Source organism: Notamacropus eugenii, chromosome 7 (assembly GCF_028372415.1).
Source record: "Notamacropus eugenii isolate mMacEug1 chromosome 7, mMacEug1.pri_v2, whole genome shotgun sequence".
NCBI classification, from domain to species: domain Eukaryota; kingdom Metazoa; phylum Chordata; class Mammalia; order Diprotodontia; family Macropodidae; genus Notamacropus; species Notamacropus eugenii.
The window spans coordinates 30681797-30708010 of record NC_092878.1 but is presented as its reverse complement, the minus strand read 5'-3'; the positions used below and the strand labels follow the sequence as shown (position 1 = coordinate 30708010).

At 41.8% G+C, this 26214-nt stretch overlaps 1 protein-coding gene and 1 pseudogene across 15 annotated transcripts in view; one reads left to right on the top strand and one right to left on the bottom strand.

The window, feature by feature from the left end:
* The window catches only part of LOC140513788 (gamma-tubulin complex component 4-like), a 29009-nt pseudogene extending 25511 nt beyond the window's left edge, over positions 1–3498 (top strand).
* A 950-nt stretch (positions 3499–4448) lies between these two features.
* Positions 4449–26214, bottom strand: part of LOC140513767 (TP53-binding protein 1-like) — a 130585-nt gene continuing 108819 nt past the window's right edge. For 5 of the 15 annotated variants that reach the window (XM_072623713.1, XM_072623717.1, XM_072623719.1 and 2 more), the window contains 8 exons: positions 23163–23461; positions 22036–22185; positions 21323–21753; positions 14607–14822; positions 11278–11372; positions 10676–10875; positions 5262–5407; positions 4449–4806 (listed from right to left, as the gene is read on the bottom strand). In XM_072623713.1, the coding sequence (XP_072479814.1) occupies positions 4619–4806; positions 5262–5407; positions 10676–10875; positions 11278–11372; positions 14607–14822; positions 21323–21753; positions 22036–22185; positions 23163–23461 (1725 nt within the window). In that variant the 3' untranslated portion in view covers positions 4449–4618. Of the gene's footprint in view, positions 4807–5261; positions 5408–10262; positions 10288–10675; positions 10876–10897; positions 11795–14606; positions 14823–16090; positions 16387–18895; positions 19076–21322; positions 21754–22035; positions 22186–23162; positions 23462–26214 lie in introns of those variants that run through there. The other 10 variants (XM_072623723.1, XM_072623724.1, XR_011970318.1 and 7 more) reach the window with 9 other exon arrangements.

Sequence of the window (26214 nt, the reverse complement as noted above, 5' to 3'; positions counted from 1 at the left end):
ACTTCCTACTCAGTAAATGTCAATGGCTCCCTATAACCCCCGGGATCCAGTATAAAACCCTGTTTGGCATTCAAAGCCCTCCATACCCAGCCCTCTGCTGCCTTTCTACCACGTACTCTGTGATCCAGTGTCACTGGCCTCCTTACTCCTCCTCCCACATGATTTTCTGTCTCCAAACTGCAGGCCTTGTCATTGCCCCCTATGCTTGGAATTCTCTTTCTGGTCATTTCCATTTCCTGGCTTCAAGATCCAGCTGAAACATTGCCTTCTCCAGGAAGTCTTTCTTGATCCCCTTCACTGGGAGGCGTTCCTTCTCTGGAGAATTTCAGATCTACCACGTGTCCAGCTCGTTTGTACAGAGTTGTTTCCTCCTTGAGAACAGAAACTACCTTGTGCCTCTATCCGTATCTGAAGTGCTCAGCACACTCCAGGCACAATAGACGGTTAACAAATCCCTACCGGATAACTGACACTGCCTTCTGGTTCCCAGAGATGGAGGCAGTTTCCTTGACATTGTTTTAATATTTCTTGTCTCATGAAATCGTTCTCTTTTCTTTAGCCCATTCTGATTTTCATGGAGTCTTTTGCATGGGTACGGTTGTTCTTCTTGTTCAAACTATTCGTTCTCTAATTCTGTGTTCCATCCAGTTCTTTTCCTCTACTGCTTTTATGTATAAAGAAAATTGTTTAAGCTTTCAACTTGGCTAACGTGCAACTTTGTTTTGCATTACTAGACATACTTGTAATAGGTTTTGGAGTTTTTTGCTTTCTTACTGGGTTTCGTAAGGAGTGAAGGGAATGTGTGAATTTGGAACCCCCGCAAAAAACAAGAAAAAGTCTTTGTGCATTGAAAAAGTAAGCTCTTGCATCTTCCTTTCTAGGAACTTGTACTCAAGCTGTATTTTTCTTCAAGACTTTGCTTATAGATGTTTTGGAGTCATTTTTTTCTTCTGCGTCTGCTTGACTCACCAATAATTTGTTGTGGTGGGATTCTTCTTTCTGTTTGCTCATTTTTCCAGCTTACTTCTCGATTTCAGTCTTTATGTGAAGTCCAGACTGGGCTATATTTGTGTCCTCTTGGGTCTTGATGCTGCGTTTTGGGGGGTATTATTGTTATTCCAAGGTCTCAGGGGAAGTTCAGGCTGGACCTGCAAGCTTCCAGTGCTCCCAGAGAGGTTTGATCCAAGGTGAAATGAGTGCCTTCCTCACGATCACAGCTCTGCAGGTTCCTGGCCTGGTTTGGGGTCTGAGCAACACAATTGGAGGCTTGCTGCTTACTGGAGTTCCAGTGGACTGCTGCTGGAATCAGCCACTATCACAGGAAAGCTCTGCAATTTAGGATGACAGAACAAAGGGTGCCCTTTGGTCTAGAATTCTTGCCTTGGTTATTATCCTACCAGCTTCAGACTAGGCTTGATGCTGAAACTGAGACCCCTTCCCACCCTCAGCTGCCAGCCCCACTCCCCAGATCAGGGCCACATAGCTTGTTTCTCAAGTTGTTGCTTGCTCAGTGCATAGCCTGGAGCCTGTGACTGCTCCTTGGCCTGTAACACCATCCCTACTAGGTACAAGACCCTTCCTCGCCCACCCTGTATCTGTGACCCAGCACTGGGTAGAGCAGTCAGTTGGCATTTGTTACTGTTCCCTGCACTTGCCCTGGTGTACAGCCACAATCAGTCCCCTGGACTTCAAGGCACTTCCTATGAAACTCTTCATCTTCTCCAGCTATAGGTAAAAGAAGAATGAGGTTTTGGGGTGAATTCGCTTGAATCCCTGTTATTCCTTCCTGCAGGGTTTTAGCCGTCAGTCTTCACTCCTCTTTAAGATCCTTTCTAGCGTCCGGAATCATCAAATAAACTCAGATTTGGCTCAACTACTGCTACGACTGGATTACAACAAGTATTACACCCAGGCTGGTGGGACTCTGGGCAGGTAGGCACAGGTTAGGTATTCAGCTGACTAGGTTCCTGGAATCATACACTGCACCGGAGGGATCTTCTACTCCAACCCCCTTATTTTACAACGAGGAAATTGACACCTAATGTCTCAGACTGCCCAAAGTCACATAAATAGCAGTACCAGGTACTGAATTCAGCTTCTCTGACTTTATATCCAGTGGGCTGCCCTCTGCCTGTGTCATGCTGCCTCATGTAAAAAGATCAAGCTTTTTTATACTGAACAGTCTCTTCAGTACGATTTTTTCTCCCTTCTTATAGTGTGGGTTTGTGAGCAAGAGGGCATAGTAGGAATCATTTGCTCAGTTTTACCATTTATCTTTCTTCAAACTTTTTCCTAAAGAGAAAAAAAAAGACTTCTTTGGTCTTAGTAATTTTTTCTAAGCCTCCTCCCAGCTGATCTTTTGATGGTAACAGAAGACAGGCTAGGAGCTATCTACGATTCCTTGATTTTGAATGTGAAACTGTCTCACATCTATAGTTTCTTTGCAGGAAAAGTATGTGATGGTGTCTTTTTCTTTTGCAGTTTTGGGGTATGAGCCCTGTGGTTGAGATTCAGGAGCTAAGTTGGCAAGATTGCAGTTTCCATCCGTCCAGAGGTGATTCCGTCTGTTGCTGAAGGTTCATGGAAACATTCTCTTCTACTTTTATAACTGAGAAATGCAGTTTAATCCGCTCTCTTGTCATGAAGCTGTTAACTTGTACTAAGGATATCATTTGTCACCATTAAAAAAAAAGTTAGCTTCATTATACATCAAAACAGAAGCGAATTTTTTTCTGGCCTTGTAGAAGAGTTTATTAATCCTCCTTCTATGAGTTTGGTGGTAAAGCATGACTTAGTTAATAGTCAAGTGACCGTGACTGAACGTGTACTTCTATTAGAAATACATTCTGAACAATCATTATAATATGACCGGAAAGTCAGATCTGCTTATGGCACACATTTGGAAAGAGGATCGTTTTTGCACATTAGATTTCTAGATGTCATTAGCAAGAAGGGCAACAGGTAAACTTTCTATTGACTTGATAGCTGTTCTTCCTTATTCACAGTTTTTCCACTGTCTTTGAAGAAGCTAAAAGATCTTAATCCATGAATCAAAAAAATCAAACAACTTCCAACTATCTCAGCTTCAACTTAATGATTAAGTGGCTGTGTCTGTCAGAGAATTAAGATGTACAGAAGCTGGGGGCGGGGTGGAGGGAAATAGAATAAAGACCCCATGTGAAATTTCAGCTATAAAAGGGCATTAGTAGTTTAAGTCACAAATTCCACACCCAACTATATTAGTGCTACGAAAGCAGAAGCAATTAGCAGTTGTTTTTTTGTTTTTTTCTGGGGGGTGATGGGTGGTATTTCAGAGGTATGGGAGACTCCCCTCCCTCCATCAATGCAGCTCTGCAGCCAGTCTGCAACTCAGGCCTTAGAGGTACCCAGAGCGCCAAGGAGTTAAGTGGAAATAGTCTGTGTGGCAGAGACAGGGCTTGAACCTAGGTCATCAGGAGTGTCGTAACACCATCAAAATAAATATTTATTAAACCCTCACCACGGTACTGGCTTCTCTGTGTAGCAGATTAAAACTAGTCTAATATCCCCTCACTCTTCAAGGCAGTCAGTCACTGAGCAGGGATTTTCCCATTGATGTCTCTTAGAAAGCAGGAGGAAAGGGGAGATATTCAGGTATCTCCTAAAAAAGATGGATGGAGGTGGTCTCTCCTTCTACCACAGACCTCAAAGGGACTACCTTAATTGGTTTTGGTAGTAAGGGCCATGGTTACAGTAATTAAATGTATGCCTTTTTGGAGTTTTGAAAATTTCTAAGTGTTCAGGCAGCTACTTCATTTTATAGGACTTCAGAGCTTTTGACCCGGTCCCAGCCCAATCCTAGACTCTCCGCTAGCTAGCTCCACAGGACAGCTTACCATACTTCAAAGGAAAGCCCTTCAAAGTTCAGTGGGATCTTAGCATCCCTAAGTTTAGTAATTTCATATTTGAGAAAGTATATGTAACTTACCAGTCATATACTCACTGGAAAGAAATATTTTAAGGCAAAGAATATTCTCCACTTATCTTTGGAATGTCTTGGTACAAAATTAACTAGAAAAAACAAAAATGGTCACCACTAAGCCTACTAAATACCAAATAGCAAATCTGAAAGCCCCTCATCCCCCTTATCTGCAAGGCCAGATGCTCCTCTTCCAAAAGGTGATGAGGACTCTCTTCTGCTTAAAAGTCGTACAGTTGGGAGTTCTTGATCATTTTCCTGACATGGACCCCCTCTGGCAGTCTGGTGAAATCTGTAGATCCACTCCTAAGAACTGTTTTCACATTCATGAAATACATAGGATTACAAAGGAAACCAATTATATTGAAATACATTTCTCAAAATACTAAAAACAAGTGGTTCAAGCACCTCTGCCATACAGGTAATGTTCTTTTCTCCTATTCCTTCCTTCCAAAAGAAACTCAGAAAAAAACAAAGGATAAAGAATCAGTTACTACAACCAAAGAGATTCAACATTTATTTTATCATAAAAGTTCAGCAAAGAAAACTATATACAATGATCCATGCATGAAGTCCGGTTACACACAAGACACATTTAAAACCTGGTTAAAACACAGTCTTCACAATAGCAGGGAATGAAATTGATGGGGCCGAGCATCTTCAGTCAGCGACATAATCATGTTTATATTTCGGATGCTGCTTGAATCTAACTCTCTCCCCAGCAATGAGGCACTGGATCACCCACTCTTGTGACACCACGGGCAGCTGTAACGCTTCTGCACACTTCAGCACTGAGGAAGGGCACGAGGGGTCTGTCACCACAACATCAAATACCCCCAAAGCAACATCTGAAAGAACGAGCAGAAAACAAATGGAAAGAAATACATCACAGCCCTCTGTTATGAGGAAGGACGTGCCCTCTAGCCAGCCCATTCCACTTTGCCCAAACTAGAGACCTGTTCCGTCCATCAAATATCTATTTGAATTAGGACGTTTCAGTAGAAGGATACCATAGTGAGCGTCCCTGAACCCAGAGAATGGTTGTGTCTGGGAAAAGGTTTGGCAAATACATCACTGGAACCAAGCGGAAACTAAGAACAGCCCTGTGCTGGTGTCATGGTGGCTCACCTCACCTCTTCAAGTTGCTTGTCTTCTCTCAGTAGAACACGAGCAAGATCTACCTGTCAGGACAGGAACTTTGACCACAAGGCCCAGTCATTATAAAAGCTAGCCTGCCGTTGGCAAGAGGAACAATGCACTTCTTGGGGAAGCAGGGGCTTCCTAACATCCTTTCAATAGATACCTTTGTTCTGGGCAACTGAGTGGTGCTGCTTCACTGAGGCTGCTCCCCCAGTCATGAGGATCTCAGACCAGAGTTCCAGGAAATTTTGCTGCTGGTCGGATACTAAAAGGACCTTCAGATTATGGAAAGGATTCTCACGGGGGTACCTACAAAAAAGGGAACAGAATCAAAGATGGAAAAGAGCAAACGCAGGTCTTAATCTTCTTTGGGGGAAAACAAGAGAATCAATAACCCTACATAGAGAGTTCTCCTATATTTGGATGTTTTGAAAAGCAGGCTTCCTGAAGGAGCACGCTCTTGCACATTCACAATTTCTGCAAATAAAGCCTTCAAAACTCTTCTTTTTAGGCCTTAGTGTGGAGATCCTGGTAGGCTTACCCCCTCCACTGCTCTGATTATCTCAAGTCTAACTGGTCCTCTGGTTCAGGGTCACTCCCGAACCTATCCTCCCAGAGGTCAGAAACATTTTTAAATGCTCTAAATTATGCAAATCCTTGTACACATTTCAAAAACCTTAACTTCAGGACTAATTCTCTTGGATCCCATTGGTGAACCAGTTTAGCTCTACACAATCCTTTCTTGAGTCCCTAGGCCCCTTATCCTATCACTGATTGTAAGCTGCCAAGCCTCAGCCTTGGATCGTTCCTGGCACAAGTGCTGCTGAACAAAGGCAGATGAGACCCTTGCCTCCTTGTATTTTATGGGAAAAAACTGAGGTCATTCACCGTAAGGTACGTCTTCTCCTTCCTCACACTCAGATACCTTCTGTTACTGTATGTCCTTCACTCCTATCCCACACGAAGAAGTGGGGCTTAACAAGGCTGATCTCTATACTTGTTCAAGAGATCCCATTCCATCCCATTCCCTCCAAAAGACTGCCCCATTTGTCATTCCTATTTTGTAACATTTCTTTTTGCGAATTTTTTATTTTAAATTTAAATACAAAGTGAGAAAAGAAAAGAAAACCTGCCCTGTATACAGTAGACCGTAAGAGGATTCAATATAAAAATACATTTCCATTTCAAGAAAATCTATAAGATAAACACTACACGTTGTTTTCAAAGTTGCCCAGCTTTGCTTCTTTGTTGGTTTTGTCCTTTTTACTTTATTTTGCCCCTCCCTTTCCTCCCACCCTAGAGGAGGCTACAATGAAGTATGGATCTGGGGACATATACATAGATATCTACAAATATATCCATATATACTTAAGCAAAAATATCTAAGACATACTATGCTTACTTCCTCCCATCATCTGTTCTCTGAAGGTAGATAGCATCTTCCTTCATAGATGAAAGTCTCCATGTTTTTCTACAACAACCAGCTCATCATTTCCTACACCACGGAAAAATTCCAACCCAATCACATCCTATTTGAGAGACTGTCTAGGAAACTATTTTCCCACTTTTCTGCATTCCTTCTATTCTTCACTGCATATGTTTTATCTGTGTAAGAAAGTTTTCATTAAAAATAATTGAAATTATCCTTGTTTACAACAATGCTCTCACATTATAATACAGTCTAAGTCTTGATGCTGCTGAATCTTCCTTGACATATTTTTTCCTGGTTTCTTTGAAGTTTCTGACCTTTTGTTCTTAGAAATGACCTTTGTTGTTGTTTCTAACTCGGTAAAATAATTTTTTAGTAATTTAATTGGGAAGACGCTGAATAGATTAGTTAGGTAAAACTGTCATTTAAAAATTTACATTGGCTTTGCCTACCCATGATCAATAAATAAACATTACTTCAATTATTTAGATCTGAGTCAAGTGTTTCAGGGTCATGTTCATACACTTCCTGTGTCTGTTCTGGCAGGAATGTGTCTAGGTGTTTTAAATGGTCCAAGACAATGTTGAATAACATCATCGACACAGTGTCGCTTTTCTATCTTTTACTTTTGATTAAACCTATTTAACTTTAAGCTGTGTCTTCGATCATGATTACCATCCCTGCTCTTTTTTACATACGAACGTCTACCCCTGTCCTTTATTTTATCTTTGTGTTCATCTCTCATTTTTGTTTCCTGAAAGCAACAAACTCTTTAATTAAAATTTTTAATCTGCTATCCGTTTCCATTCTGTGGGTAAATTTGCCCCATTCACAGTCTAAGCTACAATGATCTGTTGTGCATTTTCCTCCCTATTCTCACCCTATTTATTCTATCCCCCCCCCAGTCCTCCGCTTTACTTCTCCCTGCTACCTTGCCCTCTTATTCCTTAACCTACCCACCCCTCTGAAGTCCTTCCTTTATCCTCTCCCCTTATCCTCTCCCCTCCTGAATTTAGAAGACTTTTATACATACCTACCTACATGTGTTTCCCTCTCTAATCCACTTCTGAGGAGAGTAAGGTTGCAGCACGCCTCCCCACTAGCTTCTTCTGTACAAGTTTTTCCTTTCATGCCCCATCTGTACTAGATAACCGAGCCCTCGTTTGCTTGGATGTTATGTATTATATTTCCCCTTTTCAGTTCCTTTATTGTCCATTTTTTTCCCCATGCAGGACTGTACTTCACTTTGTTGGATAAATTACCCTTGCTTATTACCCCAGCTCTTTCCCGCTACAGGACACAGCAGCTGTCTGATCTTGCGGTATCCTTATTGTAGGTCCACGATATCTGGGTTGTTTTTTTCTTGTTGCTTCCACGATTTCCTCCTTAACCTGGGAGCTCCGAAGCTTGGCCATGATGCTCCTCTAAGTTTACGTCCTGAGCTCTCTTTCAGGGGATGATCAGTGCAATTCTTCTATTTCAACTTTACCTTCTTGTTCTAGAACTTCAGGACAATTTTTCCTTGATAATTTCTTAGAGTATTGTATAAAGATTCCTTTCTTCAGTGTAGTTTTCAGGGTCTGACTATTCTTATATTTCTCTCCTTGATCTGTTCTCCAGATCAGTTGTTTTTTTGATGAGATATTTCACTTTCTCTTCTATTTTTTCATTCTTTTGATCTTGTCTGATGATTTCGTGGTGTTCTAGAACATCATTAGCTTCCCCTTGCCCAATTCTAATTTTCAAGGAATTATTTTCTTCCTTAAGTTTTTGATTCTCCACTTCCAGTTGGTTGGTTTTCTTTTCCTAATTTTCTTGATTTTTTTTTTCTTTTTTCTAATTTTTCCTTGATCTCTCTTGATTTTTAAAGTCCTTTTTAAGTTCTTCCAAGAACTCTTTTTGGGGCCATTTGACGTTTCTCATGAAAATAGGAGTGGCTTTTTTAGCTCCATTATCTTCTTCTCAATAGTAACCCAGATCTTCTCTATCCCCATTGTAATCATCTGTGGTTGGGTTCTTTCTCCTTTCTTTACTTATTTCATTCATTTATTGATTGTTTTATTTTATTGTTAGCAGCTGTCAGTGCAATCACGTTCTAGTCCCAAGGTACAGGGAATGCTGCCCCAAGCCTCGGATCTTTCCTACTGTTACATGGGACCCACCCTAGAGCTCTTCTCTCCACTCCTAAGCCACACATGATTTTGCTCCCTCTGGTTCCTCGGGTGGCTGCAAACTACAGCTGTCATTTCTGCCCTGGAACTGAAGCCAGGTATTCTGCTGTCCTGCAAGTGCCCACAGCCAACAGGGTCCCTGCCCCTTGCTACTGCAGTCACTAGGTGTGTGCTAGCTCCTCCTCCCTGCAGCCAGTCTGGGACACATCTGGTCAGCACAGCTGTGCTTGGTGTCCCTTGGCAGTGGAAAGTCCTTCAATCTTCTATTCAGCTTTCAGACACCCCCACCTCCCACCTCATCTCCCCAACACTGTTCTGGAGATGAAAGTTTCTGAAGCTGGGGCTGCCTATCAACCTAGCTGCCCCAGGGCTTGTTTGTTCACTCTGTGGGATTGGCTTGGAGGTGTCTGCACTTCATTCAGATAGAAACTCAGGCCCCTGGAGTTTGGGTCTTTCCTGGAATCTTCTCAAACTGTGTTAGGCAACAACTGCTTTACCCCTTTATTTCTGCTGCTCTTAAGCAAGGTCTTTCTTTTGTGGAGAAAATGTGGAGAGCTGAAAGTTTTCTAACCTACATGACTATCTTCCCAGAATCCTCTCTTTATAACTTATTTTTCATATTTCATTGCCTCCTCGTTTCCTTTCTACTGCCTAGAGAAACATAGACAACGTATCTCCTCCATCCTGAAAAAAACAGCACTTGATCCTTCCATGCCTTAAATCATCCTGTATCTCTTCTGCCCTGTAAGACTAAACCTGAAAAAGCCATCTGTAACAAGCGCCTTTCTCTCCTCTCACTCTCTTCTTAACGCCTTGCAACCTGGCTTCCAGCTTCATCAATCTACTGAAATTGCTCTCTCCAAAGTCACCAACGATCTCTTAATTGCCAAAACCAACGGGCTTTCTCAGTCCTCATTCCCTTCGACCAAACCAGAGCCTTTGATACTTTCTTCTCTCCAGGTCTTTTAGACGTTACTGTCTCCTGGTTCTCCTACTTATTAGACAGCTCGGTTTCAGTGTTCATGCCCTCTAATTACAGGTGTCACACAGGGTTGTGTCCTGAGCCCTGTTCCTTTCTCCCTCTATCCTACTTCACTTGGTAATCTCATAGTTCCCATGAATTTAATTCTCTTCTCTGTGTTGATTTTCAAATTTACCTGTCCCAACTTCTCCTGATGTTCAATCTCTCATTTCCAACTTCTTTTCAGACATCTCAAACTAAACACATCTAAAAATCACTCATCTCTCCCCCTAAACATTCTCCCCCACCCCATTTCCCTATTTCTGTCAAATGTAACACCATCCTCTTAGTCCCTCGGGCTCATAATGTAGGAGTTGTTCTGGACTCTTTACTATCTCTCATTCCCATATCCAATCTGTGGCCAAGGCCTGTTGATTTTACCTTTGCAACATCTCTCAAATATGTCCCCTTCTCTCCTCAGACAGGCCACACCCTGGTACAGGCCCACCTGCTTCCGATCTCTTCCTGCTCCTGTCCACCCTCCAGCCACCAAAATCATTTTCTTGAAGTGCAGGTCTGACCATGTCAGCCCTCCACTACTCAATACACTCCAATGGCTCCCTATTGCCTCCAGGATCAAATATAAAATATAAATATAAAATTCTGCTTGTTTTTAAAATCTCATTTTCTACAGAAAGACTTTCCCAACCCCTCTTAATTCTAGTGCCTTCCTTCTTTTAATTATTTCCTGTTTATTCTGTATTCAACTTACTTGTACATAACTATCTGCATCTCTCCCATTAGACTGTAAGGTCCTAGAGGGCTGGGATTGTCTTTTTTATCCCTAGTACTTAGCACAACACCCAGCACGTAATATGCACTTAATAAATGCTTACTGAGTGAGAAGCCTTTCTCACCCAAAGCTTATCACTGCACACAGTACTGCCCTGCCCAGGTTCTCACTTGCACATTTGCTACAATGCTACTGAATTCAAAATGGACTTCAGAATCCTTACCATTCCAGGATCCTCTGTTCCTGAAGACTGTACCCAGCTGGCAGCAAGTAATTTCGATAGTTCTGGAGCTGGTTGGCATGGCAGCTGTCGTGGACCCAGACATGAGACACACAAGGGATCCCACTGGCAAGGCACAAGAAGTACTTGCGGGTCCGACAGTGCTGATCCGCAATCAGAAGACACTGATAGGCCACATCACACTGAGAAGGAAGAAATTCAGCAGATACACTCAGTGATTTTGTTCTAAGATGATCCCTGAAAGGTATTCCCAACAAATTGAGAGGGGAACTGAGACGAAGCCCTCCAGACAGTACCATGTGCCTTAGCCCGTCCAGGTGCCAAAAAAGCTTCTTATTTCCCTTTAATGCAACTCACCAAACCTCCAGAATGCCCTAATGCCCCTGCAGAAATTCGCAAATAATGCCAGTCTACAGGCCAAAAATCAGAAATGTGAAGTGCAAATTTCTTTCCAATTCCAATCCCCATCTTTTCTGTTCCTAGCAACAGTATTCTCCCCATGCTAAGCCTCAACTTTATGCCCTACTTACCCCAGCATCTGATGTACAGCAACTTCATGTAGCTACAAAAGAGGAAATGCTCACCTGGGCTTCATTGAAGTCTTCAAGAATGTAGCCAGCTCCTGCTCGAAGCTGGGACTCTGTATACTGCTTGTTGTAAGGGGGAGCTTCCAAAAATTCTACATCAAGTGAGAAGAACCAGTAAAATCCAGTTATTGCCAGAAACTTCTCATTTGTGATCTCCTATTTTATACTTGGCTTCCTACTACCCATTCTCCCACTCCCCAGCTGTCTCCAAAGCCAGTTCAAGGGTCTCCCCATGGATCAAAAGAGTTCTTGAAAGGTGGAAAAGGCTGCCAGAAGAAAGGGTGGTGGGACAGTTGAGGAATGGAGATAGGACAATAAAGGTGGAAAGAATATCGAGAATCTTCCCAGTCAGGACTGCATCTAGACCATGGCTGCTTACAGGGATTGAAATCCCCCAACTTCCCAGGATAGTCTGTTCCAATGTTTAATAACCCTTACCATCAGGAAGTTCTTCCTTATGTCTAACCTAAATCTCTCCTGCTGCAAACTAGCCCATTTCCTCTAGTTCTGTCCTCTGTGGAGATGAAGAACAACTGATGAGTACTCTCTTTACATAGACCTTCACACATCCCCCTCATTCACACTTTCCCCCCACCCACACTAACACTTAATGTGCCCAAAACGCTGGAGGCAGAGGCCGGGCAGGGGGAGCAGTACAGGAGTGCTGGAGGACAAAAAGGGAGACATCCCAATGTAATTTATGGATTATCCGGAAAAACTGTCTCAATTTTTGTTGAAAAATTTTTCTAGAATGTATTATTAGCCAACGCCTTAGTAGAGGATAATAAAAGAAAACCTGTTATTTGATAAATCAGATATTATATTTAGATGAAATCTGAATATTAATGATTACCATATAATCTTAAAGTTGCTGTAGAAGGTGGCAGTCACGGATACCAGGTTCTATCCTGAAAGCTTTAGGGGTGTTGTTTTTAAACAAATCCTCAATCAATTTTTTTTTCTTTTGGGTCACTTACTCCTCTCCAATGTAAATGGAATATAGAAATTACAAATGAGAGAGAAAATTCTGGTTAAGGCTTCTAGCCGACTGGATTCAGATTAATTTGTTTTAATGTTAAAAAAAAAAAAAAAAACCCAATCCAGTGCATGGTTTTCTATTTCAACCCTCCACCCTCCCCATCAAAAATTTCCAGAAATAATCACCTTACTCTATAATATTAGCTCATATTTATATATAATGCCTTTAAGTTTATAAAGTACCTTCCCCACAGCAACTATTGTGAGGTGCACAGTGAAATGTTAGCTTCGTCTTAGAGAAGAAAGGAAGGCACAAATGTTAAGCTACTTGCCTAAGGTCACACAACTAATAAACAGGAGAGCTAAAAACTGAACCTGGGAGATATCCTCCAGTCCACTATTCTAGGTCAAATATAAAACAGCACTCCAGGAGAAAATCAGAGCTGCAGGTCCCTGCTTCCGGTACCACCTCACACACTCAATGAACTCCTGAGCCAGTCATTTACATCTAATGCCTCAACCTATTGATGTTTTCCACCAAGTTTCTGTTTGCTCTTCCTCTAATTATTCCTCTTTTGTGCAGACTTTAGCTACTCTATATCTCTCTTAAAATAAATACCAAAACTGGACATCTACAAAGGTCTGACCCGACACCACAAGAATACAATGCAGCGTCATTATGTTGACTTAATAGTCCGTGATGATGAGTCACATTCACCTTCTAGTACATTAGTAATTTCATTTCAATTGTTTTTTGTTATAGGACTGCTAGTTTTGTGCCTATTTAGGTTTTAACCTCCAACTGTATTGTCTTATATATTCTCTAATTTATCCCAGTTACTACGGATTCAACGTCTGTATTTGGAGATACAATTTTCCCTACCTGATGGGACAGAACCAAAAACTGAATGGATTCCTAACAGTCCTAGAACCAACCACTTTAACCCGTCATCCCATATAAATCCCCAGGATGACCTCATGCTCCTTCCCTTCTCAGAGTCCAGTTACTTGGGAATCAATGCTGTTACATGATTATAGTGCATGAAAATGAGGACGATGAAATGGGGATTTTTATCATCAAAATTCTTAAGGGTGAGAAGCAGAAGGCTGGGAGAAAGAGAAGCAAGAAAGGAGAAAGAATATGAATGAGAACAAGATCTGGCAACATTAGGAAGGTAAAGAAAAATGAGGCCCCAAATATCAATGTCCCCTTTTCACAACACAAATTACCTATACAATCAAATCCAAATATATAATCAGCTTAGAAGCCAGTTAACAAGCTATATATTTTTGGATTCCAATGAGTTCAAGAGGAAGCCTTTCTATTACACCTCAATTCTCTTTAGTGGGAAAAGCTCATCCACTTCCTGTCCCTTCCATGCCCCTATTCATTCTCCAAGTTATAAAACACACCACCAGTAACAAAAAATGAAGCACAATTGCTTCTCTTTTCTGCTAAAGTGATTCCCTGTAGCCTTCCAAGATGTCTCCTGCAAATCCTGCCCTCCTTTACATTTTTCCCATTTCTCTGAATACTTGGCACTTATCAGAAAATCCAAATTTTGGCTAACATTCAACTAATATTAACATTGTACAGGGAGGTTTGGCTAATGTTAAAAATTCAGCAAAAATAAATAGCTTGTTCATTAACTGGGGTTAGAGACACAACCCTGAAGAGCTACTATGGCTGCTGATCACTAATGGTGATACTACCGCCAAATACAGTTTGCTCTTCCAAGACTTAATGTCAGCCAGAAATCCGTAGCTAGTGTTCAAATATCACATTAGAGAAAAGTCTGAGCCTTAGCCATAATGGGTAGATTGATGTGTTTTTGTCAGCCATTCTTATTTAAATTCATACTTTCCTTTTTTCCCTCTTAAGAGTCTTAAGACTCAAGACTTTCTGAAGGCAGAGAACAAGTCTTTCTCATAACTCCCCATGATGTTATTAACATAATTGTACGTTTAGTTTGCAGTCAAATGGATGAAAAATGTCTAGAAATTGCTTGTTGACAGTCCTTGACAGAAGACCTGCTATCGCCACATACCCCCCCTTCCAAAGTCCCCTGAAAGCCAGTTGCCTTTCTCCCCCTCCCACCAGTTCTGCTACAGCCTTTTCCTTAAAACTTGGATAGGAAAGACGTCGGCTACTTAGAGGAGGCGTGTTTGCTTTCCTCCGTCCTTAGTTCAGGGTCGATTTCCACTTGTTTTAGAGCTTCTCTACGTGACAAAGGGCACCAAGCACAGGCTTACTAAACAAGTGGAGCAACTAGAATAAATATGAGGGAAATGGGAAGCTATGTCAGAAACCCACAAATTTCCATGGGAAATGAGGACAGTGGTCTCACCCTCCTCTTCCTCACTGCTCCCAGTAGGACCATCTGGCAATTTAGATCGGTTGGCTAGCTTATCGTTGGCTGTGGCCATGGTGAGGAGAAAAGCATAGCCCAGAAACAAAGTCTTGTTGTGGGGTAACGGTCCCCTCTGGTCTTCCAAAGCTAATGGCTCTCCAGCATTGTCTCCACCTTCGCATGGACTCACAAATTCTCCTACTCCCACGGTACCTGGTTAAGAACAAAAACAACATTATTACAGAGAACTCTCACGTTGTACCAGAGCCAAGGAACCTAAGAATATAGCATTCTACACACAGTAGGCACATATAAATGTTCGTTAAATTAAATGAATCCTACCTGCCTGAGTACAAAGTAGTATACAACATTCCACTCTATTTTGTTTACTTCTGAGATGACAACTATGTTACATGAGGAAAAAACAAAAACAACTATGTAGAGTAAACATAAATGAAAATTTTATTTTTTTAACTTAAATAAAAATCATAATAAAATCAATGACACGGTGATATGCATAAAATGAAAAATCTTTCAATACACAAAAATAATTAGAATTTTTACACATCCAAACCAAACGTTTACGGGACTAGCTAGGAGAGGACTCATGGTCATTAGAACTCCCCCCTGGTCAGTGTCTGTTCTGTTACTGTTTCCAGTACCTGGGAAGGAGGTGAACCTGTTAGCTAAGGGTTTATGACACATCCAGATTTGTTTGATCCTCTTTGTTCAATTTTCCAGGAATAAAAGAAAATGGGGATTTGTGTCAGGAAAATTGACTGTAAGGCTCATATAAAGACGAAGATGACAGGTAACGTTTTCCCCAGATAAAAGAACGAGCTAGAAAGAAGCTTGCATCTAGGGACATTTTGACACCCAGATGATGAAGATACAACCAACAAGTCTGAACACAAAAACAGCTGCCCTTTTAATAAAACTTAACACTGCAATTTAATCAAACTACTTTCCTACATCCCAGCACCAAAGGAATAAGAATTCATTAAAGTTGAAGAGACTGGAGAAGCCACTGGAACATGGAACACAGGTTAGTAAAAGTCATGCAAAGTGCCACAATGAAGCAGTGCTGGACAGTCGCTGGACATCGTGAGACAATGAGTTCCCAGGTTCTGAGGGCAAATGAGACACCAAGAAGCACATGTACCATGGATAAGTGACAACCACAAACTTCACCTGCCTCTAAATTTTGCCCCCATCAGCCCTGATTCTTTTCCCAGGCCCCCCCCCCAACTACCCCCATCACAAAAATTATCATTTAAATGTTTCAGATATTATTGCCATTCCCTCTTTACCTTACTCTGCCAAGAATATTGTGGTGAGGGGGTAGAAAGGAGTGATTAACTCCTCAATGAGCTGGAGTGCCCTAAAACAGGAGGCTATATGAAAGCATCTTACGCCCTGCCTAGCTGAATACGTACACAGCTCATTACCAGGAGAACAAAAGGCCACATAATTAACACTACTTTGTTTTTCACAATACTTTATTATCTTTTGCCAAGAAGACTACCATTTGCATGTCATGAAGGTATCTGAAGGAAGAGCATTTACATTGCGGCAGACTTGCTGCCTCGCTTGGCAGGGGATCGATCTTCCTCAGGGCATATCAGTTTCCTCTTCCCAGAGAGAGGCCCCATAGAGACTCGGGGACTTTCGAGAGCTTTACGAGGAGGAGTGGCAGTGGCACTGCTGCTGGAGGTAGTGGGGGTGCCTGGGGAGTTGAGGTTACTTCGTCGTTTTCGCTTGCGCTCCACCAAATTATCTATAACCAAGTAAGACAGAAAGTAATTAGTTCTCACAATATAAGGCCCCGAATCCTTCCCTCACACTTCCCACTGCACTATAAAACATATTCTAAGACCATTCCATATTTTGTTTCACACTTCTATGGCTGAAGATTTGTTTTACTTCTTGCTGAGCTGAGGAGGGTTGACTGAAGATTTGCTTTATCTCTGCTGCGCTGAGGCAAGAAGCCTAAGGATTTACTACAAGGTGGGGCAGGCATCCTTCAGTGGCCAGACTTTCCATGTGCTTCAGTGCAGCCCAAGAGAAATACAGAAAAACTCCACCTGGCCTCAGCACATGCCAGATACCACCACTAGGATTCTATCTCATCAACAGGTAAGCTACCAGTACCTGAGGCCCCAGTACACAAAGCTAGTGACCAGGCCTCTGGCCCCTAGCACAAGAAGCTTGGGACAGTGTGGCCTGTACTCTAGCAGGAAAGCTCAACTTTAAAAACTACTAAACAGGCTCCAAAAATGATCAAGAAGCAAAAACAAACACTGATAACAGAAAGTGACAACGGTGACAGGGAAGATCAAAACACAAACTCAGAGGAAAGCAAAATTGTCAATAAACCTACATCCAGAAAACCTCAAAGGGGACATTCCCTTTGGTCTCAATTGGTCTCAAGCCCAAAATACCTTCTTGGGAGAGTTTAAGAAGGATTTAAAAAGTCAAATAAAAGAGGTAGAAGAAAAAACTGGGAAAAGAAATTAGAAGTATTCAAGAGAGAGTCAACAGTTTGAAAAAGGACAAAAATTGACTGAAGAAAACAATTTCTTAGAAAGTAGAACTGGCCAAATGGAAAAAGGTACAAAAATCTAACTGAAGAAAATAATTCCTTAAAAATTAAAGTTGGGCAAGTGGTAGGAAATGATTCTATGAGACATCAAGAATCAGTCAAATAAAAGCAAGAGAATGAAAAGATAGAAGAAAATGTAAAATACCTCATGCGAAAAACAACTGATCTGGAAAATAGATCCAGAAAAGATAATTTAAGAATTATTGAAATACCAGAAAGCCCTGATCATAACAAAAAAAAAGCCTGGACAGCATCTTTCAAGAAATTATCAAGGAAAACTGCTTTGATGCCTAGAATCAGAGGGTAATACAGACATTGAAAGACTCACCTACTGAAAGAAACCCCAAAATGAGAACGCCAAGGAATATTGTAGCCAAGTTCCAGAATTATCAGATCAAGGAGAAAATACTGCAAGCAGCCAGAAAGAAATCATTTAAATATCACGGAACCACAGCCAGGATTACACAAGACTTGGCAGCTTCTACATTAAAGGATCAGAGGGCTTGAAATAGGATATTTTGGAAGGCAGAGGAGCTTTGATTACAACAAAGAATCAACTACCCAGCAAAACTGAGCATAATCTTTCAGAGGAAAAGACAGACCTTCAATGAAATAGGGGACTGTCAATTATTCCTGATGAAAAGAAAAAAAACCAGAGCTGTACAGAAAATTCAATCTTTAACTACAAGACTTAAGAGAAGCATAACAAGGTAAACAGGAAAGAAAAAAAGTGCTATTCATTAAGGTTAAACTGTTTATATCCCTACATGGGAAGGTGACACTTGTAACTCCTGACAGATGCATCTTTATCAGGATAGTTAGAAGAGGCACACATAGATTAGAGCATGTGGGTAGAAGCTGACTTTGATGTGATGATAAAAAAAATTAAGGGGTGAAACTTGTACTTGGAGAAGAGGAAAGGGGGAGGTAGGACAGAATAAGTTACATCACAAGAAGAGGCATAAAGACTTATTACAGCAGAGAGAAGTGTGAGGGAGGCCCCAAGGGGGGCAAATATCATTTGAACTTTAATCTCACTGGATTAACAGAGAATAAGATATACATACAGCTGGTTTTAGAAATCTAGCTTACCCTATGGGAAGTAAGAGGAAAAAGTGGAAAGAAAAGGGAGGGAGCTGATACAAAGGAGAGAGCAGATTGAGGAAAGTGATGGTCAGAAGCATAGCAGGTCAGAAGGGAAAGGGTGAAAGGTGAGAGAAAAGTGCAAACAAGGGGGAAAATAGGATGGGCAGAAAGAGGCACAGTTGGTCATCAGAACTGTGAATGTGAATAGGATGAACTCTCCCATAAAACGGAAGAAGACAGCAGAGTGGATCAAAAACTATAATCCTACAATGTTGTTTATAAGCAGAGAGACACACACAGAGCAAAAGTAAAAGGCTGGAGCAGAATGTATTATGCTTCAGCTGAAGTAAAAAAAAGCAAGGATAGCAGTCCTGATCTCAGACAAAGTAAACATAGATCTAATTAAAACGATTTACTAGAAGGTTCCGGGAAGGGAACAGGAACAGACAGTGGCCCAGGAATATGCACCTGATCTCCATCTAATCAGCCACAAGTGGATACAACAATAACAAAGTTAATCAAGCTACCCAAAAGACTGCCTTTTAATACAGGCTTGACAAGGCTTCCTGAGATTAGCTGCAGAGAACACCGATCTTACCTAAGCTAATGTCTGCGGCCTTGGTGAGGGGTGTTACTGGCTCATATGGACCAAGCCCATACTGCTCCCTCAGTTTGTTCCCTTGTTCCAAAGATAAGATAACTGCCATTCGCTTGTACCATTTCCTTTGGCCCTCTTTTTCAATACTGTATTATAATTCCCCAGATTCTTTTCTGTGTCCTTTTACCACGCGTGGGAAGAAAATAAAGGAAAGCTGTGGTCAGTGATGCCATCCCACGTAGTCCATTACTTGTGTCCACTCTGTGCTCTGCCCAGTGAACCTAAACCAGCTGATTCGAACACTTGAAAGCTGGGCTATGACTACACACGAGTTGTCACAGCTAGTGTATTACCAGCCAAAGTGTATCCCACTACCGCACTGGAGTTGGGGGAAGGAAAGTTCGAGGGCGTCAGAAAGAGGGTTCTGGGGTAAGAGCCACCAGTTATTTCTCAAGCCAAACACTGCTGGCTTTTTGATGGCTCTAATAGTTCTCTTGAAATTACGATGTGCTGTAGAGTAGCTGATGTAACTCATTAATCCTTTTTAATTTTGTTTTTTTTGGGAAGTATATACCTGACATTCAGATTTGGAGTGGGCGGGCACCTGAAGAAAAGGGGAAACTGAGACAAGCTGGTACGAAGCAGAAATGTGTCTTTCCTGCTTGCTCCTCTCTCACTCTCCTCTTAGTCTCGTTTTAATTCTTTTTTTCCTTTTCTTTTTTTTTCTTAACAGTACTTTTTCCAATTACATGTAAAGATAGTTTTCAAGACTCATTTTTGTAAGATTTTGAGTTGCAAATTTTTCTCTCTCCCAGACAGCCAGCAATCTGATACAGGTTATACATGTACAATCATGTTAAACACACTTCTGCATTAGTCATGTTGTGAAGGAAGAATCAGAACAAAAGGGAAAAAACACACCATTGCTCTAATTCTGACCCAGTTTCTTAGGATAAAGAGAGAGTATGAACAGAAACTGGGAGATCTGGGTTCTAATCATGATTCTATCACAACCAAGCTCTGTGAAATCCTCAACACCCTCATAACAATCCTTGGTTTGTCAATAAGCCTGTAAGCGTACGCCAATCGTGCTTGGTTGTTGGGATGTTAATTGGAGAACAGGGTTTCTAACAAAGGATTCTTCACACCACCTCATCCTCAAACCCATGATCAGGAGAACCCGTTTTGTTCTTTTCTACCGGCCTGTGTTCCACTATAGAGCTGGAAAAACCAACCTCTGAAACCCAAGGAGCCGACTTTCAGAATCCTGTATCACAGGCTTGAGACAAATGTCAGAAACAAGAGAGAGAAAGTAAGACTGAGTTCTGCTCGTCAGCATAAATTTCTTTACAATCCTTCCTGAGCTCCACAAAACTACAGAACTCAACAAGAGAAATCCCAAGTTTTAAAAGAAACACCAGCAAGTCAAGAATTAATCAGCCAGAGTAAGAGCTACATAATACTTCATAGACTTAAAAAAGAAACAAAAGAATTTAAAAAACAAGCCACTGGTACTGACTTGTAGAAATAATTCTGAGAGCTCAAAGGGATCGAATTAAATTATTTTCTCCAGGATTTATTCTGGAGACAATATATCTTTGGTGTTCAAAGAGCTAAACGCGGACCTACAAGAGCTATTTTCGTACCTAAAACCAAGTTTTCAGAATTTGGTACATATATCTGGAACATATTTTAGACCAAATTTTTGGTGTTTGTTTTGTTTCATATATTTGGTAGAATTCTTTCAGTCGCAGAACAAAATTTTTTTAAAAATGGAACTCTTACTAGACATCATCTTTCTAAACTGCCCTGCCATCAAGAACCATAAGATGAGCAAGCCTGCTCCAGACTGACAAGAGCAAGCAATAGAAACTCAAGATTCCTAATCATAAAATATTGCCTGAGTTCTCAGAAACAAAATAATTTTTTCCTCATCATCTAAAGGAAAAGAAAAACTCTGAGAAAGGTAAACTGTTTCTAAGTAACAAATGAACAATATCTTACTACCAGTTTAATTCAGAAAGAGGAAACAATGAAAGGCATAGAGCAGAAAAGATTCTCACTGCTACCCCTCAGAAACTTGTACCCTGGAGGGGAAGGAGTGAGGACAGAAAGCCAGTTCCTCAAACCAGACAAAACTGGGTATGTGCACTTTTGCATACATGTGAACACCCGCAGGCATCAGTACAACTTCTTCCTAGGAACAGTTACTTATCTGATTTGTTTCAGTTGCAGTCATCTGTCTGGTTTTATCAAGACAGACAGTAAATAAAAAAGGAAGCAATCAGAGCGGCTAGTTTTGGGTGAATGATTTCTGACCGGACCCTAATGAATAGTCAGGTTGGGGGGACTTTTCAGTAACTGATGAAAGCACCCCACGTATCCAAGGACACACTGAGCTATTAAAAACTTTGCTCCTTTCATTACCTGCACTGAAATATTCATCCTCTGAAAGGGCTGTCACTTCTGTCTCCAGCGGAATCGGCTCAAACAAGAGAATGTCTTTGCCCAACACATCACATTCATAGCCATCATCAAAAAGGAGCTTATACTTCCCAGCTCCAACATCTCGTGTTATTTTCCCAGAATAAAAATAGCCATTGGAGGACCACTTGGCTACAACGCGGAGCCCTACAAAGCTGTTTCCTGGAGAGGAGGAGTCGAGGCCATCAGATGGGCCAGCAACAACCTGCAAAGGAATCTCTGGAGAGTCGCTACGGCGTAAACCTCCAGTACTGCCATCTGCTCGTTTGTTGGCATCTGGCATACGGGGTACAATGCGAGTGAAGGGTTTATCCTCCGGCGAGACACTTGTTGAGATATCCTCGACACCAAGAGGGCTAGGCAAAGCTGTTTCTCTGAAAAGGAAATGTAGAATGAGGAAGTGAGAATGAGATGAATGAATTAAGGAGGATGCACATTAACTTCTCATTTCCCTGCCTCAGAGAAGGAGCGGAATGATCAGCCACGGATTCTGAAGTCATGAGTCTGGTCTTCCAGCTGCTCTCACCTTTACTCACATCATCTGGCAGTCCCTACACCATCCCCTCTTCTCTCCTGGCACCCCATACACTACTCTCTCCTCCTCCTATTTTAATGAACAAAAACCCAACGAAGCACATCTCACACTGCCCAAATACCTGGTGCCAGTCGCCCGAGAAGGAGGGCGGCCCCGTCGTCCTCTGCCGCGAGGTGTGACGGGACTCTTTCCTCCCTGTCTGATGCCAAGGCCGGCATCGCCATCCTCCTCACACACCGATGCCCCTATCTGAGTGACCCCTTTTCTAGCGCTGCAGAACAAAGGCAAGTTAGTCGGAGGCCACCTATTAGGGAATTCTCATGCCAGGCTGCAGGCCTGGTCAACACGTACCAGCCCCTAATTCAGTGATAAGCTAGCGTATGAGTCACATCTCAATCATGAAATGGAAGGGAGTAAAAACAGAAAGGAGGAAAACAGTGAGCTTTATTCTTGTCTATGATGAAGCTAAATGCCTCCTAATCAATCTTCTGAGCACAAGCTTCAAACTCAGCAAACCTCCTTCTATTTGTCTTGCCTTCCTGTCCACGACAGAATCTGCATTAGAAAGTAAAGAACCCGTGTGAAGTCATCACCCCAAACCTGTTTTACTTCTCATAAAAGCAAAAGACTTTGGAAGTGAGAAAGGCAGCATGGTGCAGTGGGAAAGCTCTGGATCTGGCATCAGAAAATCTGGGTTTGAATTCTCGCTCTGCTACTTACTATCTGTATGAACTTGGGTAAAGAACCTAATTTCTCAGGCCTCAGTTTCTTCATCTGAAAAATGAGTGGTTTGAACTCTATACTCTTAAGGTCCCTTCCATCTACATCTCTATGATTCTATGGTTTCCAAGGCAGTTCCTAAGAAGCAGGGAAAGAGTCACAGGAATAGCACACCCCCATCATGTCCATCATATTCCTAATATTCACATACCTCCTATGATTTGCTACTAGGAGCCCATCAGGGTCTCTGGCCTATGAAGGAAGGTACTTTGCCAGCAGAATGAGAGTGACAGGCTCACACTGATCCTCCAGCAGTATCTTAACTGATCAGCTAAAAGTACCCTAAAGAAGCAACACCTACTGTAACAACCCAAAAGCAAGGGAGGAAAAGAGAACTCATTTAGTCTGGGGCAAGGGGGTGCTGAGCGCTGGCGAAAATCTTCCGAACTCTCTTTCTGCCATTCCCATCATTCCCCTTTCCATAAGTTACATCAGCCTCCTCATCCCACACTAAGCCCATGTCCCTACCTCTGGATACAATATCTGCACCTCAGTTTTCCTGGGCCTCCACGTGTGCTGGGTAAGGCAAAATCTGCAGATTCTGTTGCACTTGTTTTCCCTTTGCCAAGACCAGCTCCCTTCCCTGAGCTGCTACTGCTTTGTGCAACTGAGAGGCCACTGCTTGCCCCACTTGACATCCGGTTCAAGCTGGATGCCTTCGAGGAAAAAGAGCTGATGTCCCCCAGGTCTCCTGAGGAGCCGCCTGTCTGTGATGGAGAGACTTCAGTCTCATACTCTTGACACTCCACCACTGGTTCCTCAGCCTCCTGGAAGGAAAAAAGAGAAAACAAAGTTGAGGAATGATATTAAGACAGTGCATTTCAACTGGCAAATTAGGTTAAAATGAGTGACACCAAAACTTAAAAATGGCAAAAAAGATTCAGATTATAAAACTGGGTTTTAGTCTAAGATCACAAGGACTCTTTTTAAAAAGAAGAGGATTTAAAAAGAGAGGGTTCTGGGAAGATGGCAAAATAGGTCAGAAAACTTTTGGCTCTCCAAATTTCCTCCACAAAAAAGGACAGAAGATCACTTGATAGCAGCAGAAATAAAGACGGGATGTAAAGCTATTATTCTTCTAAGATAATTTTTTTTAATTTTCTTTTTAAAAATTTTTAAAATTAATTTTAAATTTTCTACATTCACTTCCGTAAGTTTTAAATTTTCTTCACTTTCTTCCCTTCCTCTCTCTCTGTAATACGACATGGGGTCTACATATCCATTCCTATTAAACCTGTTTTCACAACAGGCATGTTGTATAGAAGAATTAGAATAAATGGGAGGAACCATGAGAAAGAAAAAAACAAAACAAAAGAGAGCAAATAGTCTGCTTCCATCTGCATTCAGACTCCATCACTCTTTCTCTGGATGTGGCAGCACTTTCCATCACGAGTCTTTGGGAGTTGTCTTAGGTCCCTGGCATTGCTGAGAAGAGCCAAGTCTGTCAAGGTCAGTCATCACACATTGTTGCTGTTACTGTGCACAACGTTCTCCTGGTTCTGCTCCCCTCACTCAGCACCAGTTCCTGTAAGTTTTTCCAGGTTTTTCTGAAGTCCTCCTATTCATTATTTCTTATAGCACAGTAGTATTCCATTACATTCATCTACCACAACTTGTTCAGCCATTGCCCAATTGATGGACATCCCCCCAAGGTCCAGTTCCTGGTCACCACAAAAAGAAGTGCTATAAATATTTTTGTACATTTTCCCTTTTTTGTGATCTCTTTGGGATATAGACCTATTAGCGGTATTGCTGGATCAAAGGTATACACGTTTGTGTAGCCCTTTGGGCATAGTTCCAAATTGCTCTCCAGAATGGTTGGATCAGCTCACAGCTCCACCAACAATGAATTACTATTCCAACTCTCCCACATTTTCTCCAACATTTACCATCTTCCTGTTTTGTCATGTTAGCCAATCTGATAGGTGTGATGTTGTGTCTCAGAGCTGTTTTGATTTGCATCTCTCTGATCAATAGTGACTTAGAGCACTTTTTCATACGACTATAAATAGCTTTAATTTCTTCCTCTGAAAACTGCCTGTTCATATCCTTTGACCATTTATCTATTGGGGAATGATATGTTCTTATAATTAGACTCAGTTCTCTGTATATTTTAGAAATAAGGCCTTTATCAGAGACACTAGTTGTAAAAATTCTTTCCCAGTTTTCTGCTTCCCTTCTAATCCTGGTTGCATTGGCTCTGTTTGTGCGATCTCCTAAGACAATTTGAGAAGACCCCTGGAAAGACCCAACCTCCAGGAGCAGAGGTCCCACCTAAGTAAAGCGCACATCTCCAGGCCAACTACACAGAAATTCACAAACAAGTCCTGGGCGCAGCTGGGCTAAGAAGTAGCCCCAGTTTTAGAAACTTTCATCTTAAGACCTGTTCTGGCGTGGGGTGGGGGTGTCTGAAAGCTGAATAGGACCTTAAAGGACCTACTACTGCCAAGGGACACCAAGCACAGCTGTGCTGACCAGATGTGTCCCAGACTGGCTGCAAGGAGGAGGAGCTAGCACACACCTAGTGACTGCAGTAGCAAGGGGCAGGGACCCTGTTGGCTGTGGGCACTTGCAGGACAGCAGAATACCTGGCTTCAGTTCCAGGGCAGAAATGACAGCTGTAGTTTACAGCCACCCGAGGAACCAGAGGGAGCAAAATCATGTGTGGCTTAGGAGTGGAGAGAAGAGCTCTAGGTTGGGTCCCATGTAACAGTAGGAAAGATCCGAGGCTTGGGGCAGCATTCCCTGTACCTTGGGACTAGAACGTGATTGCACTGACAGCGGCTAACAACAAAATAAAACAATCAATAAATGAATGAAATAAGTAAAGAAAGGAGAAAGAACTCAAGCACAGATGATTACAATGGGGATAGAGAAGATCTGGGTTACTATTGAGAAGAAGATAATGGAGCTAAAAAAGCCACTCCTATTTTAATGAGAAACGTCAAATGGTCCCAAAAAAAGAGTTCTTGGAAGAACTTAAAAAAGGACTTTTTTTAAAAATCAAATAAGAGAGATTTTAACAAGATAATAACAAAACTGCTGTTTGTTTCTGTCCACTTCTGAACTTGTTTCTTTCTGCGTATCGCTCTGATGTTTCTCCCCGTATCTCACACCTTCTCCCACTTCTCAAAGTAAGTGTTCCAAAGCCCCTCGTTGGAACAAATAAGTACAACCAAGGAAACCTAGCCATCACACTAGCCACCCCTGATCCTTCACCTCTAGTTCATCCCTCCTCTACAAGCAGCATGAGGCACACTCACCATTAGTCTTCTGAAGTCATGATCAATCTCTGCATTGATCAGAATCCTTCAGGCACTCCAAGCTGCCCTCCTGGGTGTTGTTGGAGCTACTGTGATACCCACTCTCCTACTTCTGCTCATTTTATTTTGATTCAGTTCATTCAAATCACCCCAAGTTTCTCTGAAGTCTTCACATTGGTAATTTCTTATGGGTGATAATATTTCATTAAACCCATACAAGAATTTGAGCAAATGGCTAGCAGTCGAATCATTAGTAA